The 20,080-nt window shown below is 40.1% G+C and overlaps 1 protein-coding gene across 3 annotated transcripts in view; it reads left to right on the forward strand.

The window, feature by feature from the left end:
- Positions 1 to 20,080, forward strand: part of RAPGEF5 (Rap guanine nucleotide exchange factor 5) — a 331,057-nt gene that overhangs the window by 107,588 nt on the left and 203,389 nt on the right. For all 3 annotated transcript variants that reach the window (XM_056519694.1, XM_056519693.1, XM_056519696.1), the window contains 3 exons: positions 4,830 to 4,936; positions 8,159 to 8,280; positions 12,037 to 12,205. In XM_056519694.1, the coding sequence (XP_056375669.1) occupies positions 4,830 to 4,936; positions 8,159 to 8,280; positions 12,037 to 12,205 (398 nt within the window). The remainder of the gene's footprint in view (positions 1 to 4,829; positions 4,937 to 8,158; positions 8,281 to 12,036; positions 12,206 to 20,080) is intronic.

The raw sequence follows: 20,080 nt of genomic DNA on the forward strand, positions 1-20,080 counted from the left end.
CTGAGGGCAAATTAAGTTTGCTGATTTTTTTTTTAAAGGTTAATCCAAAGCTAAGCATGACTGTTTAGCTACTTCTTCAATGAGAGATGTCAATGGAAGTTAGCAAAGTTTGCAAACGTAAAGGCATGTTGCTAGGATAGGCCATCACTTTAGGGAGCCTGATGCAGTTTACCACTATACCCTGAGCAGTGGTGCAGCCAAAAACCTGGGTTTGCAGGGAATTGTAGTTCACTTAAATGGAGCTGCTGTTCCCCTGCATTGGGGGGGGGGGGGGGGGGGGGGTTGGGCGGTGCTAGGTGGTGCTAGGTGCCACTCTGCAGACTTAGGGGGAGATTTACCAAAACCTGTCCAGTGGAAAAGTTGCTGAGTTGCCCATAGCAACCAATCAGATCCCTTCTTTCATTTTTTAAAAGGCCTCTGAAAAATGAAAGAAGCGATCTGATTGGCTGCTATGGGCACCTCGGCAGCTTTTCCTCTGGACAGGTTTTGATAAATCTCCCTCATAGCCTAAAAAAGGGGCTGTAGTACAGCATCAGCACTGCAGTCCATTCATTCTCAAAACTGATGTAGGTCCCAAAGATCAGATCTTTGTTGATCATAAAGCTGGAATATCATAGCCAAGTGCGATCTTATTTGACATGCAAGGACCCCTTTAAAACCAAATGGCTCCTGAGAGTTGGTGGTGGGGTGAACTGCATGTGCCCACCTGTTTAATTCAGTTCTGCTAATCCCTGCACTTTTAGTGGATTTATCAACATTATAATGGCTTTTATTGAATTTCAAAGTGCTGCAAAAGATGACCGGCAGAGGTTTGCCCCCTTTTCCCCCTTTTGAGAGAAACATTCACAAATCAACATATTCATGAGTTTAGAGGATGTCACTCTTAACTACAAAGGCTTGCCGGAGAGTGTATGCAACTGGTTAAAACTATGTAAGGGATCTCAGGGATATGCTCTGCTGTAATCAGTTCTAGGGATCAATACCTCCCAAGCATGGTGTAAGATGGGACATACAAACTCATTGAGAAAGAACACTTTCATGTGCATCTGTGTCAAAATGGGGCACATGTATTCAGATAAATGTTATTACCTTTTGCAGCATTCACAGATTAATATGAATAATTCACACAAGATTCTCACCCAGGGCCATACTTTTAATTATCTTGAGAGTAGTGTCAGGCATCCTGAGGATTATACACAATTGAATATTGCTTCTTTACTTGGTAAATTAAAGAAATAATAGTAAGATCAGTACTACTGGTTTCTGAAGAGAATTGTGTTGTTTTTTTTTTTCAGAATAGTGATACTTTCCTCAGTTGATAGATTTTGCTCTGTTTACATCTGGTCTGAGTTGAGGAGAAGATCTATAAGAAAACATAATGGTTACTTAATCCTCCTGTGTGGGGAAAAAAGAGAATAAGAGCTAAACAGCAGCATTCATACTTCTCATCTTTAAATGTTGGTTCATCACTTCCCACTGATCACAAGAAAGTAGGCACCTTGTTCCTAAAGTAAAGTAAAGTGAAGTGGCAGCGTGCGTGTTCCCCATTCCTACATTCCCTTTCTGTGGGAGAGTGAATGGAGCGAAATACAACACTTGTCTATCCTCAAAAGCGGTCCTATAGAGTTTGAATGTAGCAGAGGCCAAAGACACTCACTGCTACTCTGTTCACTTGGGGTACAGGGGGCCTTCTAGCTCATGATCAGTAGGGTAACAGTAGTCGAACCTCTACCTATCAGCTAAATATCACTTATTCTGTGGATAGGTAAGAATTTTTAATCATAGGATTAGTGCTGGGCGGTATGACCAAAAATGTGTATCACGGTATTTTTCAAACTTATGGCGGTTCCACGGTATTTGAGGGTATTTATTTATTTTTTCACTCATTTCCCCCTAACCCTCCCCCCTTCCTCGAAGGAATTATCAGCCACAGTGCACTGGGGAACTAATCATATATGACCCGGGGGCTCTGCTCTGCATCCCCCCCCCCCCCCCACCGAATGAACTATCAGCTGCAGCGCTGTCCCCACATCGGGGGACTAATCATGTTACCCGCAGGCGCTGCTCTCCTTCTCCTCTCGTGAGCCGCAGCGCTGGAAATGAATGAGTTATGAGCCGTGGGCGCAGGACTTCTGGTTGGAGAACGGAAGCTATGACCTCCCCCTGCAAATGCAGAAAGCCAGTGGGCCGCGGGCACTGCAGAACTTTTGATCAGAAGGAGGGGCCCGACCGGTACTTCGGTATAGGGAAAAATTCATATAGTGAAAACACACCGGTATTCGGTATGAATCGGTATACCATCCAGCACTACATAGGACAACCCCTTTAGGCTAAATTTTTACCAATTTTTTTGCCCTGCATTTTCTTTGTTTGAAAAAGAAAAACCGCAAGAAAAACCGCCTGAAAAAACGCCAGTGCAATTTCCTGCATCTGGTGTTTTTTCTGGCGTTTTTTCATTTGTGTGGAAATTGCATTTTTGGCCCCTTTTGGCGTTTTTTTTATTTTTTTTTTGGTACCCAAAATTTGTTGGGTACCAAAAAAAGATGCAGTAGTGATGGAAAAAAAAATTATTTAACAAAATTTATATTTTTTATAACAGAATTTTTATTAATTTTGAATAAAGTGTGTGTGTTTTCTCTCTTTTTTGACATTTTTTAGGTAGTACTACTATTCCCAGCATGGAACAGACTGTTCAATGATGGGTGTAGTAGTACCTGTGCTAATAGACATATCGCCCAATGCGATCGTCCATAATATAGCAGAGATGCAGAGCGGCTCTATACAGCGTCCTAGTCAACTAAGAAATGGCATAACTTTAAAAAGCGAACGATAGCATATGGAAAAGAAATCTATCATAATATTAATATGAATAATATGAACAGAAATTAGAAATTATTTTCTACTGATCCACAATTGTATGTGGTAAATAACTTCTTCATAGGAATTGAAGGGATAAAATAGAAGCATTTGGTATGATATGCACTTATCAATTAGGGCATTATGTGATTGACAAGCATAAGCTGAACTATAAAAGCATAGACTACTCCAAGTATTCTGATATTATTTTGGTTTTTCAGAATTATCATTAAACAATGTGGTCAGATTGCATGATCCGATTATATTGCTCTTAATGCAGAGAAACATTACTATGATCAGAGCAGTATTATGCCCATTGCCCCATTAATAGGAAGAAAATACGAATCTGCACAGAAAAGTTCAAGATTAATTTTTTTTAATTAAAGGATTTCCTGCCACTATATTTTTGTTACTAGTCACACAAGTTATTTTTATCAGTTAAATGGGTAGAAATATATGTGTATTTATGGTTAGTTTGTGGCTAAATGGGGCTTAAAGGAAAAATCTTCACAAGCCAGCAGCTGTCAATCCGACAAGCCATTCTACTGTTCAGGGCTTGCAGCTCTCTCTTACTGATTTGTAGTAAGTCGTTCATGATTCCTATCATATTCTGCTTGCTTTTTTAAAATGTGGAATGCATATTAATAAGTCACAAGCTGTCACTGACATCCCTCTACTCGTGCCCTTTATACGTTTGTCCTGGAGTGTTGCTGGAGGGTGACAAGTAGTATGACAAACTCCTGCTTGCTATGTTGAATGTGCATAATTTTAACATGTCCCCAGGAAATGTCTAGCAAGAATTTAACCAAAATACATGAGTGTTTTCATTTAGCCTGTTACTCTTGTTTACCTCTTAAGTTGCCCAACCATTTTACCCCATGTTTTTTTGTACTTTGCGTGTCCCACCTATGTAACAGCCTTCCTTTTTGTTCTTGGGTTTTAACTGAGGAATACATATAACAAGGGGGGCAGTCTCAGTAGACTATAACTCATCACCATTCAACATTACATAAATTGGAGTATTTACATCTTTGATCCAGAAATTGTGGATTTGAAGTATCTAAAAGCCTATCACCCTCAGATCTCAGCATGTACAGGCTACCTGAATATGTACAGGTTATGTGACAGTAATAGGAGTGTGGTTGCCGCAGTCACACTCCTATCACCCTCAGATATCATTATGCACACACTGCCTGAGAATGATAGGAGTGTAATTGCTGCAACATACTGCTCCTTCACAACTATGCAATTAAAGGGATTTTACAGGACTCATCACCTGTCTTTAAAGGGACATCAAATTAAGACGAGTAAGGGGTCTTCCTCTTGGCACCCCAGTCAATCAGCTGATTATAGTGGCTGTAGTGCTCTGCCTGGATATATGGCAACCAATCAGATCGCTTATTTCATTTTTTTTTAAAGGCCTCTGAAAATAAATGAAGCAATCTGATTGGTTGCTATGGGCACCTGGTCAACTTTTCCTCAGCACAGGTTTTGATGAATCTCCCCCATAGCGTCAGGGTAGTCTCACACACAGTTTTTCCTAAATACTCCACTTCTAGCTTTGACTGAAAAGCAAACACTGAAGTACATCCAACAAGAAGTAGAAGTTCCCATAAGTTTTCTTCTACTTACTTTAGTTAAAAAAATTGAAACACAGACAGAAGGAAATTTTAGTATTACTAAGCAATGTTGCAACTTGCCTGCATTATTGAAAGTTTGACCTTGAGCTAAGAGTAATCTGAGAAAGTGGTTCCTTGGGACACTCTGCCTAAAAACCTCACTTCAATCCTTGCTGTTAGGCAGTATAACTATTGCTGTCTGCCTCAAGTTACATAACAGGAAAAGAAAAACTGGTTTTCATATTGTCTAATATTAATCAGATTTTTCTTAACTTACTGAAGGTGTAAAACATTATGAACAATAATCATAAGTTAAATTAATAAAAATTGATTAACCTTATGTTTTTTTTATAGTCATATGGTGAGAGCGTGACATGTGCTGGGAGAGCTTTAAGGAATGCAGTAAGAATTCAGTCTCCTCTTCTCATCAGGGATCGCATGTATCTTACATGTATTTGTCGGTAAGTTACCTGTTATTGAAACGTGTTATTACAGATTACGCATCTTAAAATTGCACAACGTGTTGTAGCATAAGTATACATACAAGCAAATCATAAAAATAATCCTTAAATACCAAATTTAAATGCCATTGACACCTTTTGCGCAACTTTTTTTAGTTTTTTGTTTCCTGAATACAAATGAAGCAACTTTCTATGTAGTCTTCAAGGTGTACTCAGGTGGAAAACAATTTTTTAAAAATCAACTGGTGCCAGAAAGATAAACAGATTTGTAAATTAAAACAAATGGGGACCATTCACCTCTAGACTAATACCAGAAAAAACTGATACATGATGGTATTGAATTGAAATAAAGAGTTGTAACTGTGCTTCAAATTTATAATGTATACAAAATTGTGTTTATTCATATAAAGTAACAACTGCTAATAAAATAAAATAAACTATATAATATAACAATGTGTATCCAAAATACATCCTTACACAGGCCCCTTGGGTTTCAGGGTGCTTTGTGTATTGACCCTTTCCTCTACTGAGGAAAGGGTCAATACACAAAGCACCCTGAAACGCGTCTAGAGGATTTTACCGCATTGATAGCGCAATAGAGAAACTACCGCACCAATACCGCAGTTTATAGCAGGACTCTAATCCTACCTACCACCAATCCAGCCGCCTGAACTTGGTCATCACTGCTCTTACTAACACCTTGCTGACACCTCTGTTCTTATCAGGAATTGTCCAGAGCAGGAGAGGTTTGCTATGGGGATTTGCTTGTACAGTTTGAGACATGGACAGAGGTGTCAGCAGAGAGCACTGTGGTCAGACTGAAAAGAATTCCAGAAATAAATACTACTTTCTTTGTAGTATATAGTAGCTGATAAGTACTAGAAGGATTAAGATTTTTAAATAGAAGTAATTTACAAATCTGTTTAGCTTTCTGGCACCAATTGATTTAAAAATTTTTTTTTCCACCGGAGTACCCCTTTCTTCAAAAATGTCCTACCTTAGGCTAGATACTTTGCAAAGAGGTAAAACTGCAAGGGGTTGGCTTTACCTAACCCTTTCCTTTATTCCTTGGCCTCCTAAATGCAACAGATGAGGGTCAACTGGGAAGTTGTTCCTCTCTAAACATGGAGAACGGATCACTTTACATATTCTGGAAAATTAATATCTCACAAATCCCCCACATCTAACTCCGGACCACTCTTTTAGGAGAGATTTATCAAAACCTGTGGAGAGGAAAAGTTGCCCAGTTGTCCATAGCAACCAATCAGATTGCTTCTTTCATTTTTCTGAGGTCTTGTAAAAAATGAAAGAAGCAGTCTGATGTGTTGCTATAGGCAACTGGGCAGCTTTATCTCTGCACAGGTTTTGATAAATCTCCACCTTAGTCTTTAAAGTGTGGAGTAAAGCCAAGCCTATGCTTGAAGTGGAGGGATGCACTTCCCTTATGCCACTGTGGGGTCACCTGGCCCATACTGAACTCTTTACGTTGGCGGATTATGCATTTTGAGACCGGAGGGGTATTGTTCAGTTGAGCAAATTGTACTTTTATGGGGGGAGATTTATCAAAACCTGTCCAGAGGAAAAGTTGCTGAGTTTCCCATAGCAACCAATCAGATCGCTTCTTTCATTTTTGACAAGGCCTCTGAAAAATGAAATAAGCGATCTGATTGGTTGCTATGGGCAACTCAGCAACTTTTCTTCTGGACAGGTTTTAATAAATCTCCCCCATGGGGTGTAAAAGTCTTTTCAAGCTGCCGCATACTTTGTTTTATTGTTATTTGCAACTTCCCTGTGCTGTTGATGGGCAGGGCAGATTTAGGTCTTTGGTTGTCCATTCTTGTTCTCCGCTGGAGACGGTACTTATGTCCTTGGATTCCTTCGGTGTCATCTCTCCTGAGTAAATTTAATTTGCGCAATCCCTTTATGGTTCAAGAAAAATTGGAATCTTATATGAGTGGCTTATTGTTATTTCTCTGTATGTCTATTCAAACGTATAAAGTTAATAAAAAAAATCTGATATAAATATAAAAAAATAAAAATATCCTATTATTTAGATGTTATCATTTAGAACTTATTCAAAATTCCATTAGATAGCTTTGTCTGTTCCTGACAGCTTTCTGTGCTATTACTCCTTTTTGTTGGAATTAGAGAAAAGAGGAAGAGAATACATGAAGAGCAGTTCACACAGGCTGTAGATAGTGAGGAGAGCACTTAAAGGCTACCTTTCATTAAAACTACTTTTTATATATTAAAGATCGACCCCTAAAAAATAACTTTCTAATTGCTTTTAATTAAAAATGTTGCGTCCTTTCATGTGTACTTTAAGTTAAACATATTCACCAATAGGGGTCTTCCTAACAGTCCTGGCCGCAAGCATTTCTATTGATTTCTGACTCATGGCATGAGTCCGAAATCACACTGCAGCCAGGACACGTACGAGCTCAGCACAGCTTCCCGCCTGTCAAACAGACAACCAGGGAGCGAGCGCTGTGCTTGTACTTTAGCACTTCAGCTCCTACTACTGCCATTGCACGCTCCTGACATCCAGCCATCCACCTTTGTTATTTTACTGCTGCAGGCACGGCAACTCTGTCCTCCGATCTTCAGAGCTGCCGTGCCTGCCCTCTGCTGAGACTCTATGCGTGCTCCCGAGGGGGATTGCAGCATAGAAGAAGAAGGGGGAAGTGAGCCTGGCCAGGGATCAGCTGATGTCACACCTGCCGGGCCACTCCCTTTCCCTCTCTCTCAGACAGCTGGCAGAATGAGCAGCTTAGCTCATAGTAAAAAAGGTGTTTTGGGGTTTTTTTCATGAAAAAAAAAAGCAGGGATGGTGGCAGATAGAGTCAGGGACAGCTGGGGGGGGGGGGGGGGTGGAGGAGTTAGGGAAAGTTCAGTTGTTGATAGGTACTCTTTAAATGGAAACTGACAACCAGTTCATCCTCACTAAACCCAATACAGAGGGTCATAGTGCAGGTGAACCAAAGTAAAATAATGTATCACTTACATAAATCAGTGGTTCGGTTTCAATGTTAAAGCCTTGTTTGCCAGTAAGCTAATTTGGACCCTTGCACATATGTGCAGGATAGGCAATAGTTTTTAAGTCCCTTTTGTAAAATTATCTTTTTTTTGTTAACTATAACGTTTTTCCAGGCCTTCAGATAATTTTAAACTTTACTTAGGTTACTTTGAACTCCTAATTTATTTATTTATTGTGCTTTTCAGAAAAAGTTGTGTGGGATCGGAGCTGGTGGATTGGCTCATGCAGAACTGCCCATTTGTTCAATGTAGATACACAGCCGCTGGAATCTGGCAGATCTTGCTTAAACTGGGAATCCTGCTTTCAGGTCTGTTTAACTGAAAACGTTTGTGTTTATAGAGCTCACATAATCCTTATGCGAGATGAGAGACAGGGCAAGCAGTTTTTCTTTTTTATTTCCTGAAAACATTCCGGCTGTCCTAAAGAATTACTGAGATGAAAATAATTTTATGGATAACCGTGTTACGTCTGTTTCTGGATTGAAAGGTAGCGGTGCATGAAGGGAGAGGAATGTCCTAGCTGACAGCATGTAACATTACTTCAATTTTACTTCTATTTGGTACACGTGCATGCCTCTATATTATTCAGCTGCTGTATTCATCAGAAGTGTTATTTTTGCAGCTAATCCTTCATTGAACATGTTTCCACTAGTGCTTGGCTTAAAACTCATTTGCTTTCAAATAACACACAGAAAAAAGTCCATCAGTTTTACCTGGTGTATCGTTAACATTAATTCTCCAAACAATATTATTGAGCATGGTAATAGGTTAAAAGGGTTATCCCACAATAAAAAGTTCTCTTCCATCCATAGATAACTTTTGGTTGCAGGATATCCCCTTTGTGGCTGCATTCACATCACAATTAAGGCAGCTGGAGCCGGCAGGAGACATTGAAATCTGTCTGCTGCTGTTTCACCGCCGCACCCGTGACCCCCCCACTATTCAGCTTATTTTTTAACCATATCAGTTTATGTATCCAGAGTGAAAATCGTGGTAATCTGCGGTTTCAATCCGCCAACAAAAACACATATAGTCCAACAGTGACCCAACCAGAGTCACTAGCTGATTTTGTCCAGCTCATTGAAATGAATGGGAATGGGGTTGGTCACAGGTCCGGTGGGGAAACGACAGCAACCGGTTTGCAAATTTTGCTGCTGCGTCTAGCTGCTGTACCTGTAAATGGTGATCTGAATGCAGCCCCAACAATGATGTATTTGTACTGAAGTATGCTGCCTTAACCTGATTACACAAGAACTTTAAAAACACCATGCACTATATTTAATTTTACTGTTGATTTTCTGTAGCGGATTTTGGCATTGTTGCCACATGTGGCAGCACCAAACATCCACATGACAACATCCATCTGACTGGAAAGCTCATAATATCTTTATAATTGGAGATATACTCCACACTTCTTCAACTGTTAACTTTTCTAGTTTATTTTATTGAAACTTTTTTTTTTTTTTTTTTTTTTTTTTTTTTTTATTGGAAGGTCCTACCCCTACGAGGGTTAAAACATAGCATTATTTTGTACCATGGAGGAGTAAAGCTCTTAAGTTTTACTTCTGTCATTTTCTTAATAAATTACATACAGATATTCATAAAGCTGACAATGTTAGACTTTTTTTCCCCCTTTTCTCTCCCTTCATAGTAATATTATCATGTAGTGTGCCATATTAACCAGCTATGATGATTAGTACTTATTGTTTTAACAATATTTCAAATGTCTGAAGAAGAAGGAAGTATTGAACACAGCATGATTGGTTTTCATTATTGTAAGAGTTCTCCTAAACTAGCCATACTCTAGATTAGTGTTTCCCAACCAGGATGCCTACAGCTGTTGCAGCCTTTGGCTGGCCGGGCATGCTGGGAGTTGTATTTTTGCAACAGCTGCATGCACCCTGGTTTGGAAACAATGCATTAGAGATTTCAGACCTCCCTTGTCTGAATGACTTTTCATTCATTGTCGTTTTGCTTGACAACGTGATTAGTTAAAGCAACAGATTGCCATAATTTGGGTCTTGATCTTTGAAATAGCCTGGGCTTCTATTTCCCCCCAAAAAATATCTCTTCCATTTGAAATCTGAAACATGTGGATCTACAGTAAAGACCCCATGCTTATCTACTGGTGCCCTGTTCCAGCCTGGTAAAAAATGGAGCGGTAATATATCCTTTCTTATGAGCCTAAATGTTTTATAGATGCAGATCTTCATGCTCCCATATATGGCCCCAGTATTTCTATTTTCAAAATATCCCATAGTTGCTTAGTACAGGTCTTTGCCGTACTTCACAGCAATGACCTTTTACGATATTAAAGTAATCTCACTTATAGAATGTGCTAAGCTGGAAAACTAAAGGACGGTGTTTACATTCTCTAAACTCCCATTTCTATGAAGACAGATAAAGGTTCCTCGCTGTAATGTGTTTTTTTCCTCTCTGTGATAAGAATATACATTTTTTTTAATCGGTTTTTGCTTTTAAATTATTTTCTGGTGGTATCGAATGATATCACAAATCATATGGGGGACAAAATAAAATCAATATGTGTATGGTAATACACTAATAATTATATTGTACAATCTACAGTCAGGTTGAGTTTGCAGTAATTTTAAAGGCTCCATGTAGAGATGAGCGAACTTACAGTAAATTCGATTCGTCACGAACTTCTCGGCTCGGCAGTTGATGACTTATCCTGCGTAAATTAGTTCAGCCTTCAGGTGCTCGGGTGGGCTGGAAAAGGTGGATACATTCCTAGGAAAGAGTCTCCTAGGACTGTATCCACCTTTTCCAGCCCATCGGAGCACCTGAAAGCTGAACTAATTTACGCAGGATAAGTCATCAACTGCCGAGCCGAGAAGTTTGTGACGAATCAAATTTACTGTAAGTTCGCTCATCTCTAGCTCCATGCACAGTTTTCATCAGCACAGCAGGCAGCGCTGTTCTTCACATTAAAATGACTGACACCAGGACGGGGCCTCAACAGATCTTATTTTAATGCATCTAATAGAGAGAAATCGAACACTGCAATTCAGTTGTACTGTATCAAAAACTTTTGTCTTTATTTCATAAGTCAACAGGTTAAAACATAAAAGACATAGTGGGGGAGAGACACTACAAAGAAAGTTAAGAAGCAAAAAGAAAAACATGAAAAAAATATTCTTTCAAAAATGATTGTTTTTCTAATTTTCTATCTTTCTGTCCACATGCTAAAAATTCTGGAAATTTAGCAGTTTTCAGTAGGGTCACTAAGCCTGATATTAAGATGACACTTGTTATGCATCTAGTTGCTGTAAATCATATGTCTAAAATCACAAGAGATATACTTACCTAGCCTGATCCCCTGCGGTTACTGTATTCTTGAATGTCTGGTCTCCGCTGCAGTCTTCTTCTTACTAGTTTGATGACAGGCCATGCGGACAAGAACTGACCCTACGGCTCAGCGATTACCCAAGTGAGCAGTTCCTGTCCACATGACACATCACTGGAACTAGTAAAAAGTAGGACCACAGCCAGTACTAGATGCTCAGGAAACTGGCAGCAGTGGGGTATTCGGTCAGGTAACTATACCACATTTTTTCCTGCAGCTATGGCCACATATTAAAAAACATTTCCTGCCTGAACACCTCCTTTAATTTCTTTTCTCCATTAAAATACATTGGGTGTTTGAAAATGCCAATGTGAGTTTGAAAAACTCTTGCAAAGCCTGTTCCTTCTCGGAAAGCAGCAGATTGCTACAACACGGGAAGGTTTTACCAAAAACCTCATTGACTGCTTTATTTAACCCCAACAGATGACATGTATATTTCCCTTGAGAAACTCTTTATCCACATCCTGTACTTATGTATATACCCATGTTTGATAATCTGTAGCCAAACCATGGGGTGTTTAAAGCAGCAGGAATGGAGTGTGCTGATCTTGAGGGAGGCAGTGACCTGTCTGCTGATGTGATTTTTTTAGGACTGCACTGTGTATAGCGGGTTGCTGTCATGAGAGGACCATGAAATATAGGAAATCTTCCACACACAAAAAATGTAAATGTATACATGTTTTTTATTTCCATACAGTGGACAAACAGCATTGCTTCCAGGATGGCTTTGTGTTCTATCAGTTTTCCTCCGATGAGTGTGTTGATTCTGTCTGTGAATTTGGAAGAGACAAAGGCTGGCAGATGGGAGTTCAACTCTTAAAACAGCTTGCACCACTTGCTCCACTGACCTCGAATATCTGTGATGTGTAAGTTTGTGTTCTGTATTACAGCTCTGCCAAATATTAAAGCTGACTAGTCAAGTACTAGCTAAGAGTACAGTGCATTAATGCAAACTATAAAAAATCCTTCTTTTATATGAAGTGGTTTTACATTTTCTGGTTCTGAGGAAAATATGAATTTATTTTAACAAGTAATGATAGCTTGTCATCAAAATATAACATGAGTTTCCAAAATCATTGTGCCCTAACACATACTGGCACTAAGAACCCTATACAGACTACATCTAAGACCAGTATTGCCATTGTGGGTGGCTATGGACGGAAGACTCAGAAACACTACAAGGGGCTCTCATCTAGATTGTTTACTGAAGTGGAAATTGTTGAATATACAGTAAATTTGGGATATCTTTACATTGTTATAGTTTACTGTGATCACATCAAGTTTTTATCTTGTTTGCACTGTATTGTACTCTTGTCATCACAACATTATCTATTTTTCAAATTATGTAGTTACCTTTTAAGCATTTTTTTAAGGAATTTTTGTTGATTTTTTTTTTTCCTATTTTTTTTTATTTTACTATGAGTATTCTAAAATTATTGTGAAATCTTGCAGTTTCTCTTCTGGTCACTAAGCTTGAAACTAAGACGAGGCTTTCAGTTCTGTACAGATCACTTTCCAGCAGTCGCCTCATCACAGACAGGATCAGTGAAAGCTGACACCAATGTATAGACATGATTTGTACAAAAGCTGAAGCTCAGAGCTTAGCCTACCTCTCTTTGTAGAATGACTTCTGCACAGGTCACAGAGCATGCAGAGAAAACATTCTTATTCCTGTAAATGGGGTCTGGTCCAGTCTATTGTTGTCGTGTTCATGGGGCTTGCTGTAAAGCATATCCCTAAATGCTGTTAAAAATGCTCAGGAAAGATAGATGCTCCCATAGTATTGTATAAAAAATGAAATAAAAAATTACAAATATAATATAGAAACAGAAAAGGAAAAATAACATGTTTCAGTACGTGAAAAAAATATTAGGCAACACATTCTCTTTAAAGGGGCACTCCAGGCATGCCCAAAATATCAGCTTTTGCCCAAAAGAGAGAGAGTGGAGCTCCTAAACTCAAACACAGATCTTTGCCTTCCTCACACAAGTTTAAAGGAAACCTGTCATCTTAATAATGAAGTGCAATCTGCAGGCTGCATGGTATAGGTAATGAAAAGAGAAGACCGATCCAGCACTTCAAGTTCATGCAGCTTTTATTCCCAGTAATATTTAGTGAACATCGCACCTATTCAACCCATTAAACAGCCATCTTGACTCATTTTGAACACATATGCTCTTTTACATAAGCGCATACTCTCAAAATGTGTCAGGAGGGAAGTTGTACAGGCGCACCAAGCCGGGGGTGGATCTGCGCACTACATCTATGGAGGTGAGCCGGTTCCTTCTGAGCATATTGATATATACCTTAATATTCTAATTTTGTAATTTATTGCTCTAAACCTCTGACTCTTTTGTGCTTAGAAGTCCATTACTTGTTCAGTTCAGTGTTTAAACGCTGGCCCTGTATTATTGTGCTTGCTCAGATAGCTGTCAATCACTGAATAGGAACGCCCACTTGAGTCGTAAGCATAGAACAGGCAGAGGTATAAAAGCAATAAATTACAAGTTATAATAAATCAATCATCAATCTGCTCAGCTACTCCTGCTTTATGACATGCTGCTTGCAGATTGCTTTGCATTTTCAATGTGACAGGTTCCCTTTAAGGTAGTAGGATGATGCTAGTGTAGCGCTGCGAATAAGGGCACTTCATTTTCACTGGTCTAACCAGTGTGTCTCCAGCTGTTGCAAAACTACAACTCCCAGTACGCCTGGACAGCCGACGGCTGTCCAGGCGTGCTGGGAGTTGTAGTTTTGCAACAGCTGGAGGCACCCTGGTTGGGAAACACTGCTTTAGCTACAGCAGTGATTAATATGGTTCCTGATCTCTAAGTTGGTTCTGGCTGAAGAGGTGTCACTGTCTTGTCTATTTCCACTTTCCTTGCTCTTTGTAAAGCCGGGAGCAGTGATGCCTCAAAAAAGTAATTTGCCAAAGTTGTTAGAGATGAGCGAACTTGCAGTAATTCGATTCGTCACGGAGTTCTCGGCTCGGAGTTTGCTGACTTTATCCTGCTTAAATTAGTTCAGCTTTCCGGTGCTCCGGTGGGCTGGAAAAGGTGGATACAGTCCTAGGAGAGAGTCTCCAGCCCACCGGAGCTCCTGAAAGCTGAACTAATTTATGCAGGATAAAGTCAGCAAATGCCGAGCCGAGAAGTTCTTGACGAATCGAATTACTGGAAGTTTGCTCATCTCTAAAAGTTGTGTTAGTGATATCATTGAGTTGAGGCTGGGTGTTGAGATATATGAAACGTTCTTTTTATTTGGTGTGAACTGATGAAGGAAATGAATAAGCATTAAGTAAGAGGTTTTCATCGCTACCCAATCCACTCCCTTTTAGACCATCATCGTAATAAATTTGGCCGTTCTGACAAATGAATCTGTAAATATAAAAGCGCGTAAACCAAGGACCGGATATAGCGGCACAAAAGCGTCTGCAGTAGATCACATTAACGTCACAGACGTGAGTGCATTAAATTGCCTGCCTGGATGTTATTTGGCTCACGTAGAGATGCTGCATTGAAAACTAAATGAGATTCCTCTGTTAGGAGCAAGCTGTTCGCTTTCTGCCTGATGAAAGGCTCATTACATATACAGAACAATTTGGGTATCTAATGCAGAAGAAGAGTGCCTAAATATGAAGACAGGTTGCCTAAATTATGATATCACAAGCCCATATTCCCTAAAGGACATTCATTCTTGTCTGGCAGTCATTTATAGAACCCTTAACCTGTACTTGCTTCCCAGTTCCAGGTAATGTACATCTTGTGTTTGTTTTTAAACATAACATAACCATATGGTATGTACACAACTGGCAGGTGTTTGTTTGCGGTGCACACATGATGTATCAGTAGCCTAAACTGCCTAGAATAGGTTCATATGGGCTACTAACATCATATGCCTGATATATTTACTTTCAGACTGCTTTTTATGTTGCACATATTGACCTTAGTATTTAAACCAGACCTATTCTGTTTGGTTGTACTTACAGTGTGCTAATATTTCCTTCTTCAATCCTACCATTGTCCCTATATATTTTGTAATGACAGCAGGTGAGGGGCTGGAGATTGCTGACGTGACTGAAAGCAAAAAGATTACTCATTCCCTGTAGTCTGTAAGTGTCTAATGTTAAACTGTCCATGCACATTAGGTTAATGTTGCCTGAACTTGCCAAATTTTGGCTAGATTTGCTGACCAATCAATGTGTATGGCTCTTCCCAGATGCCAATATAGAGAACGGTCAGGCAACATGCCCAATTCTTTTGTTCTCAGAGGTATAAGTGTTTTTAAAACTGCTTTTCCACATTGAGGGTATGTTCACACATGCGTATTTTCTGCTGCAGCAGAAAGTCAATGGGCAGCAAAATCTGCAGCAAAAATACGCACGTGTAAACATACCCTAAGGGTGCGTTCACATGGGCATATTTGTCAGCGGATCCACAGCTGCGGATCCGCTGACAAAGGCCCCTAAAGTGCTGCCCTCTTTGTGCCTGCTAATAGCGGCAATCCGCCGCTACCAGCAGACACACTGTGAAGTGCGAGTCGCAGTGTATCCGCACATCGCGGCCGCTCCCCCAGCTCCCTGAGCTACACAGAGAGATGCCGTGATGTGTGCAAGTACACTGCAGGGTAATTCGCACATCGGATTGTGTCTGCTGGTAGCAGCGGATTGCCGCTATTAGCAGGCACAAAGAGGGCAGCACTTTAAGGGCCTTTGTCAGCGGATCCGCAGCTGCAGATCCGCTGACAAATACGCCCATGTGAATGCACCCTTAGGGTGCGTTCACAAGTGTGTATTTTTTGCTGCAGATATACTGCCGCATGTTTTGCTGCCCAGTGACTCCAGTGGGTAGCAAACTCTGCTACAGCTAATCTGCAGCAGAAAATACGCACGTGTAAACATACCCTGTACCATTAACTTCAATGGGTAGCATCATAGGCTGCAGAAAATATGCAGCAGAAATATGTAGCAGATGCTGTACGTGTGAACATACCCTAAGGGTAGGGTCACACATACAGTATCCTGCACAGATTTGATGCGCAGGATTAGTAACTGCAGATTGTTTACATTGAAATCTGCAGCAGCAAATCCTGCGCATCAAATGTGCACAGCATACTGTACGTGTGAACACACCCTAAGGGTAGGGACACACGTAACGGATCCACCGGTGACCCAACCCATAGTGTGACTCCAGCTGTTGCCACCCCTGCCTCACCCCGCCCCCTGGCCGGTTCGCATCAGCAATCCACCGCTCCGAGCAGCCACACAGGGGCCTGCGAATCGCCAAGTGCACAGCGGATTGCCGCTGCAAGCAGGCAAGGGGGCAGGGCGAGGTGGGGCGGAGGGTGACAACAGCTGGAGGCACACTATGGGTCAGGTCACCGGGGGATCCGCTGTGTAAAATTGGCTGAAAATCTGTTATGTGTGACCCTACCCTAAGGGTACGTTCACACGGACGGATCTGCAGCGTATTTTGATACGCCGACAATGGACCCCTACATTGTGCCTCAAGCTGTGTCTGCTTGTAGCTGCGATCCACTGCAACGAGCAGATGCGCTGCAATGTGTGAATCTCCACGCTCATTCGCAGTATACTCACACACATCGCGGCTGCTCCCCCTGCTCCCTGAGCTTGGCCGAGAGTAGCCGCGATGTGTGTGAGTATGCTGCGCATGCGCGCGGTGACTCGCACATCGCAATGTGTCTTCTCGTAGCGGAGGATTGACCCTATGAGCAGGCACAGATGGAGGCGCAATGTAGGGGTTCATCGTCGGCGGATCTTCAGCGTAAAATACACTGCGGATTTGTTTGTGTGAACACTGCCTAAGGGTTCTTTCACACGTGCTTATTTTTGCTGCAGATTTGCTTCAGCAAATTTTGCTGCCCATTGACTTCAATGGGTAGGAAAATCTACCACAGCTGCAGCAGAAAATAAGCATCGGTGAACTGACCCTTAAGGGTATGTTTACATGTGCTTATTTTTTACTACAGATCTGCTGCATATTTGCTGTAGCAGATTTTTCTACCCATTGAAGTCAATGGGTAGCAAAATCTGCTAATGATAATATGCAGCAGATCTTTAGCTGAAAATACGCATGTGTGAACATACCTTAACAAAATATGCAAACTCAGCCAAACAAAGCATTCAAGTATAAAGGAGGATCAAAAGAGAGATTTCTGATAGCTTTTTAAAAGGTATGACCAGCTTTGCATTGGCCTCTTACAATTTGCTGTGAATGAGTCATCTAAATGCTTTCAGTCATGTCAGAAAAGATCTGTAGGTATATACCTCGTGAACAGACAGAGTAAAGGGAGAATGGTTTGTACTATTTGTCTATTTGTTTATAATACATACACATGCTGTTTTATATTGAAACAAATAGTTGGAATTCCTTGGTTAGCCTTCAGATTGGATTTGTTCTGCTGTATAAAATGACCAGTGTGTATTCTCCTGTATATAGATAAATTAGAATTGAAGAGGCACTGTATACACTGGAGTGCCATCAACAGTCAGCATATTAGAAAGCTCTACAACTTTTTAATATCCACTTATAAAAAGGAAATGACCTGAGGTATAAATTAAATTTTTTATATTAAAAGAACGAGTGGCCAATCCCCCAAAAATAGGATGACATTATCAATACAGTAAATGTCTTAAAGCACATTGATCACAATAATAAAAGGTACACTGCGAACATACTGTCACAACTGTTGTGCTCTTTGATACGGTAGTTTTTTTTTTAAGAATATTGGAAAGAAAAAAAATGCTTACCGTTTTCCATCACAGTACAGCATTTACACCTGGGTCTATTGCAAGGAAATGTGCCAAAAACATCATTGGCACATGTTGTAGTGTCAGTTTTGTTATGCATGGATTTTATTCGGCTAGGGGTCACCAAATTTTGCAGATTCATAGATCTGCGGAATGTAATGCCAGGCTGGGCAGGAATGATATCTCTCAAAACTGGATCATCTTTTAATATACACCAATGTTTAGTTAAATCCTCCCTGATTTTTCCGGACGCACAATTAAAATCAGTAATAAGATTATATCTAAAACTATTATCACAATGTTTATTTCACTTATCATTTTTTGCTTTGATATTATTTTCACCATCATTGTCACTGGAAGCAATACCGTCTACTAATAATAATAATGGAGACTTAGGGCGTTCTAGTTCAATCTGCTGTTTATTTTTAACTTTATTAAATGCCTGGGAAAGCAGCGATTTGGGATAACCTTTTCTCAAGAAATGATCACGCAACATAGCGGGTTGTTCAACAAAATCGGTATAGTGAGTACAATTTTTACAAACCCATAAATACAGCCCATAGGGCCCTTTTTATATCCATTTTGGGTTATGTGAGCTATTATATTCTAACAAGCTATTCACATCTACTTTTTTGAAAAAAAGTTTGGGTGCTAATCTGTCCAGAGGGATCTTTTTTTTTTATTAACAAATAACAAATGCATTGTTCGCTATCAGAACAATGCAGGGTAAATTTGAGACCCCAGTCATTAGAATTCAAATAATCAACAAAATCATGTGCCTGTTGAAATGACCCCAACCAAATAATAAACAAATCATCTATAAACAGTCTATAATAAATTATAAATGAACTAAAATCGGGGGACTGTGTGATAAATTGGAACTCGAATTGCCCCATCACCAAATTAGCGTAACTAGGGGTGAATCGCACTGCATGCCATCGCACAGCCCCTCATCTGTCTGTAAATAATATCACCAAAAGAAAAAAACATTGTGCTCAAGAATAAATCGGATGGCATCAATCAAAAAAGCAGGTTGAATAAACGAAAAAAAAGGGTCAGTAGAAAACGTGTCAAAGATAGCCTGTGAACCAATAGATGTAATAATATTTGAATATAATGCACCCACATCGAGTGTCAGAAACAAAAAAACTGAAGGGAAAGTGCAATGACATATATCTCTACTTAACTGTGTTGAGTCCTTAAAGGGGTACTCTGCTGCTCAGCATTTGGAGCAAACTGTTCTGAATGCTGGAGCCGGCACCGAGAGCTCGTTACGTCATAGCCCCGCCCCCTCAATGCAAGTCTATGGGAGGGGGCGTGATAGTTGTGGGGCTGGGATATGACGTCACGAGCTCACGGCGCTGACTCCAGCGTTTGGAACAGTTTGTTCCAAACACTGAGCAGTGGAGTAACCCTTTAAGATAAGAAGGTAATTGTAAAACAAAAGTTTGTAGAAATAAATCAATATGATGTGAAAGATTACTAGTAAGGGACCCTACACCAGAAAAAAGGAACTCTTTTTTTTATTGAAAAGTGACAATGGCTTTCTTGATCATTTTGTTGTACTCATCAAAGGGGAGGGATCTACAGAAAGTACCTCATAGTACTCTTGATCAGAGAGAATTCTTGTATCTTCATTAATATATGACTGTGTTTCAAGTATAGGAATTACACCCACCCACCCCCCCCCCCCCCTATCAGCGGGGCGGAATAAAATACGATAATTTTCTTGCATTGTTTTTATAGCTGCTCTTTCGCCCACTGTGAGGTTATCATGTGTACCCAAAGGACCAATAGTCTCCCGTAGGTTGCATAGATCTATAGGAATAAAAGGTCTCAATACGAGGTCCCTTATAGTGATGAAGAAGGATGTACATCCACATGTAAAAACTCATCTGTTTTAGGACCAATAGCCACATCCAATATAATAGAAGTAGCAGAATGTTCAAATGTTTTTCACTTATGTTCTTTC

Source organism: Hyla sarda, chromosome 5 (genome assembly GCF_029499605.1).
Source record: "Hyla sarda isolate aHylSar1 chromosome 5, aHylSar1.hap1, whole genome shotgun sequence".
In the NCBI taxonomy this organism is placed as follows: Eukaryota; Metazoa; Chordata; class Amphibia; order Anura; family Hylidae; genus Hyla; species Hyla sarda.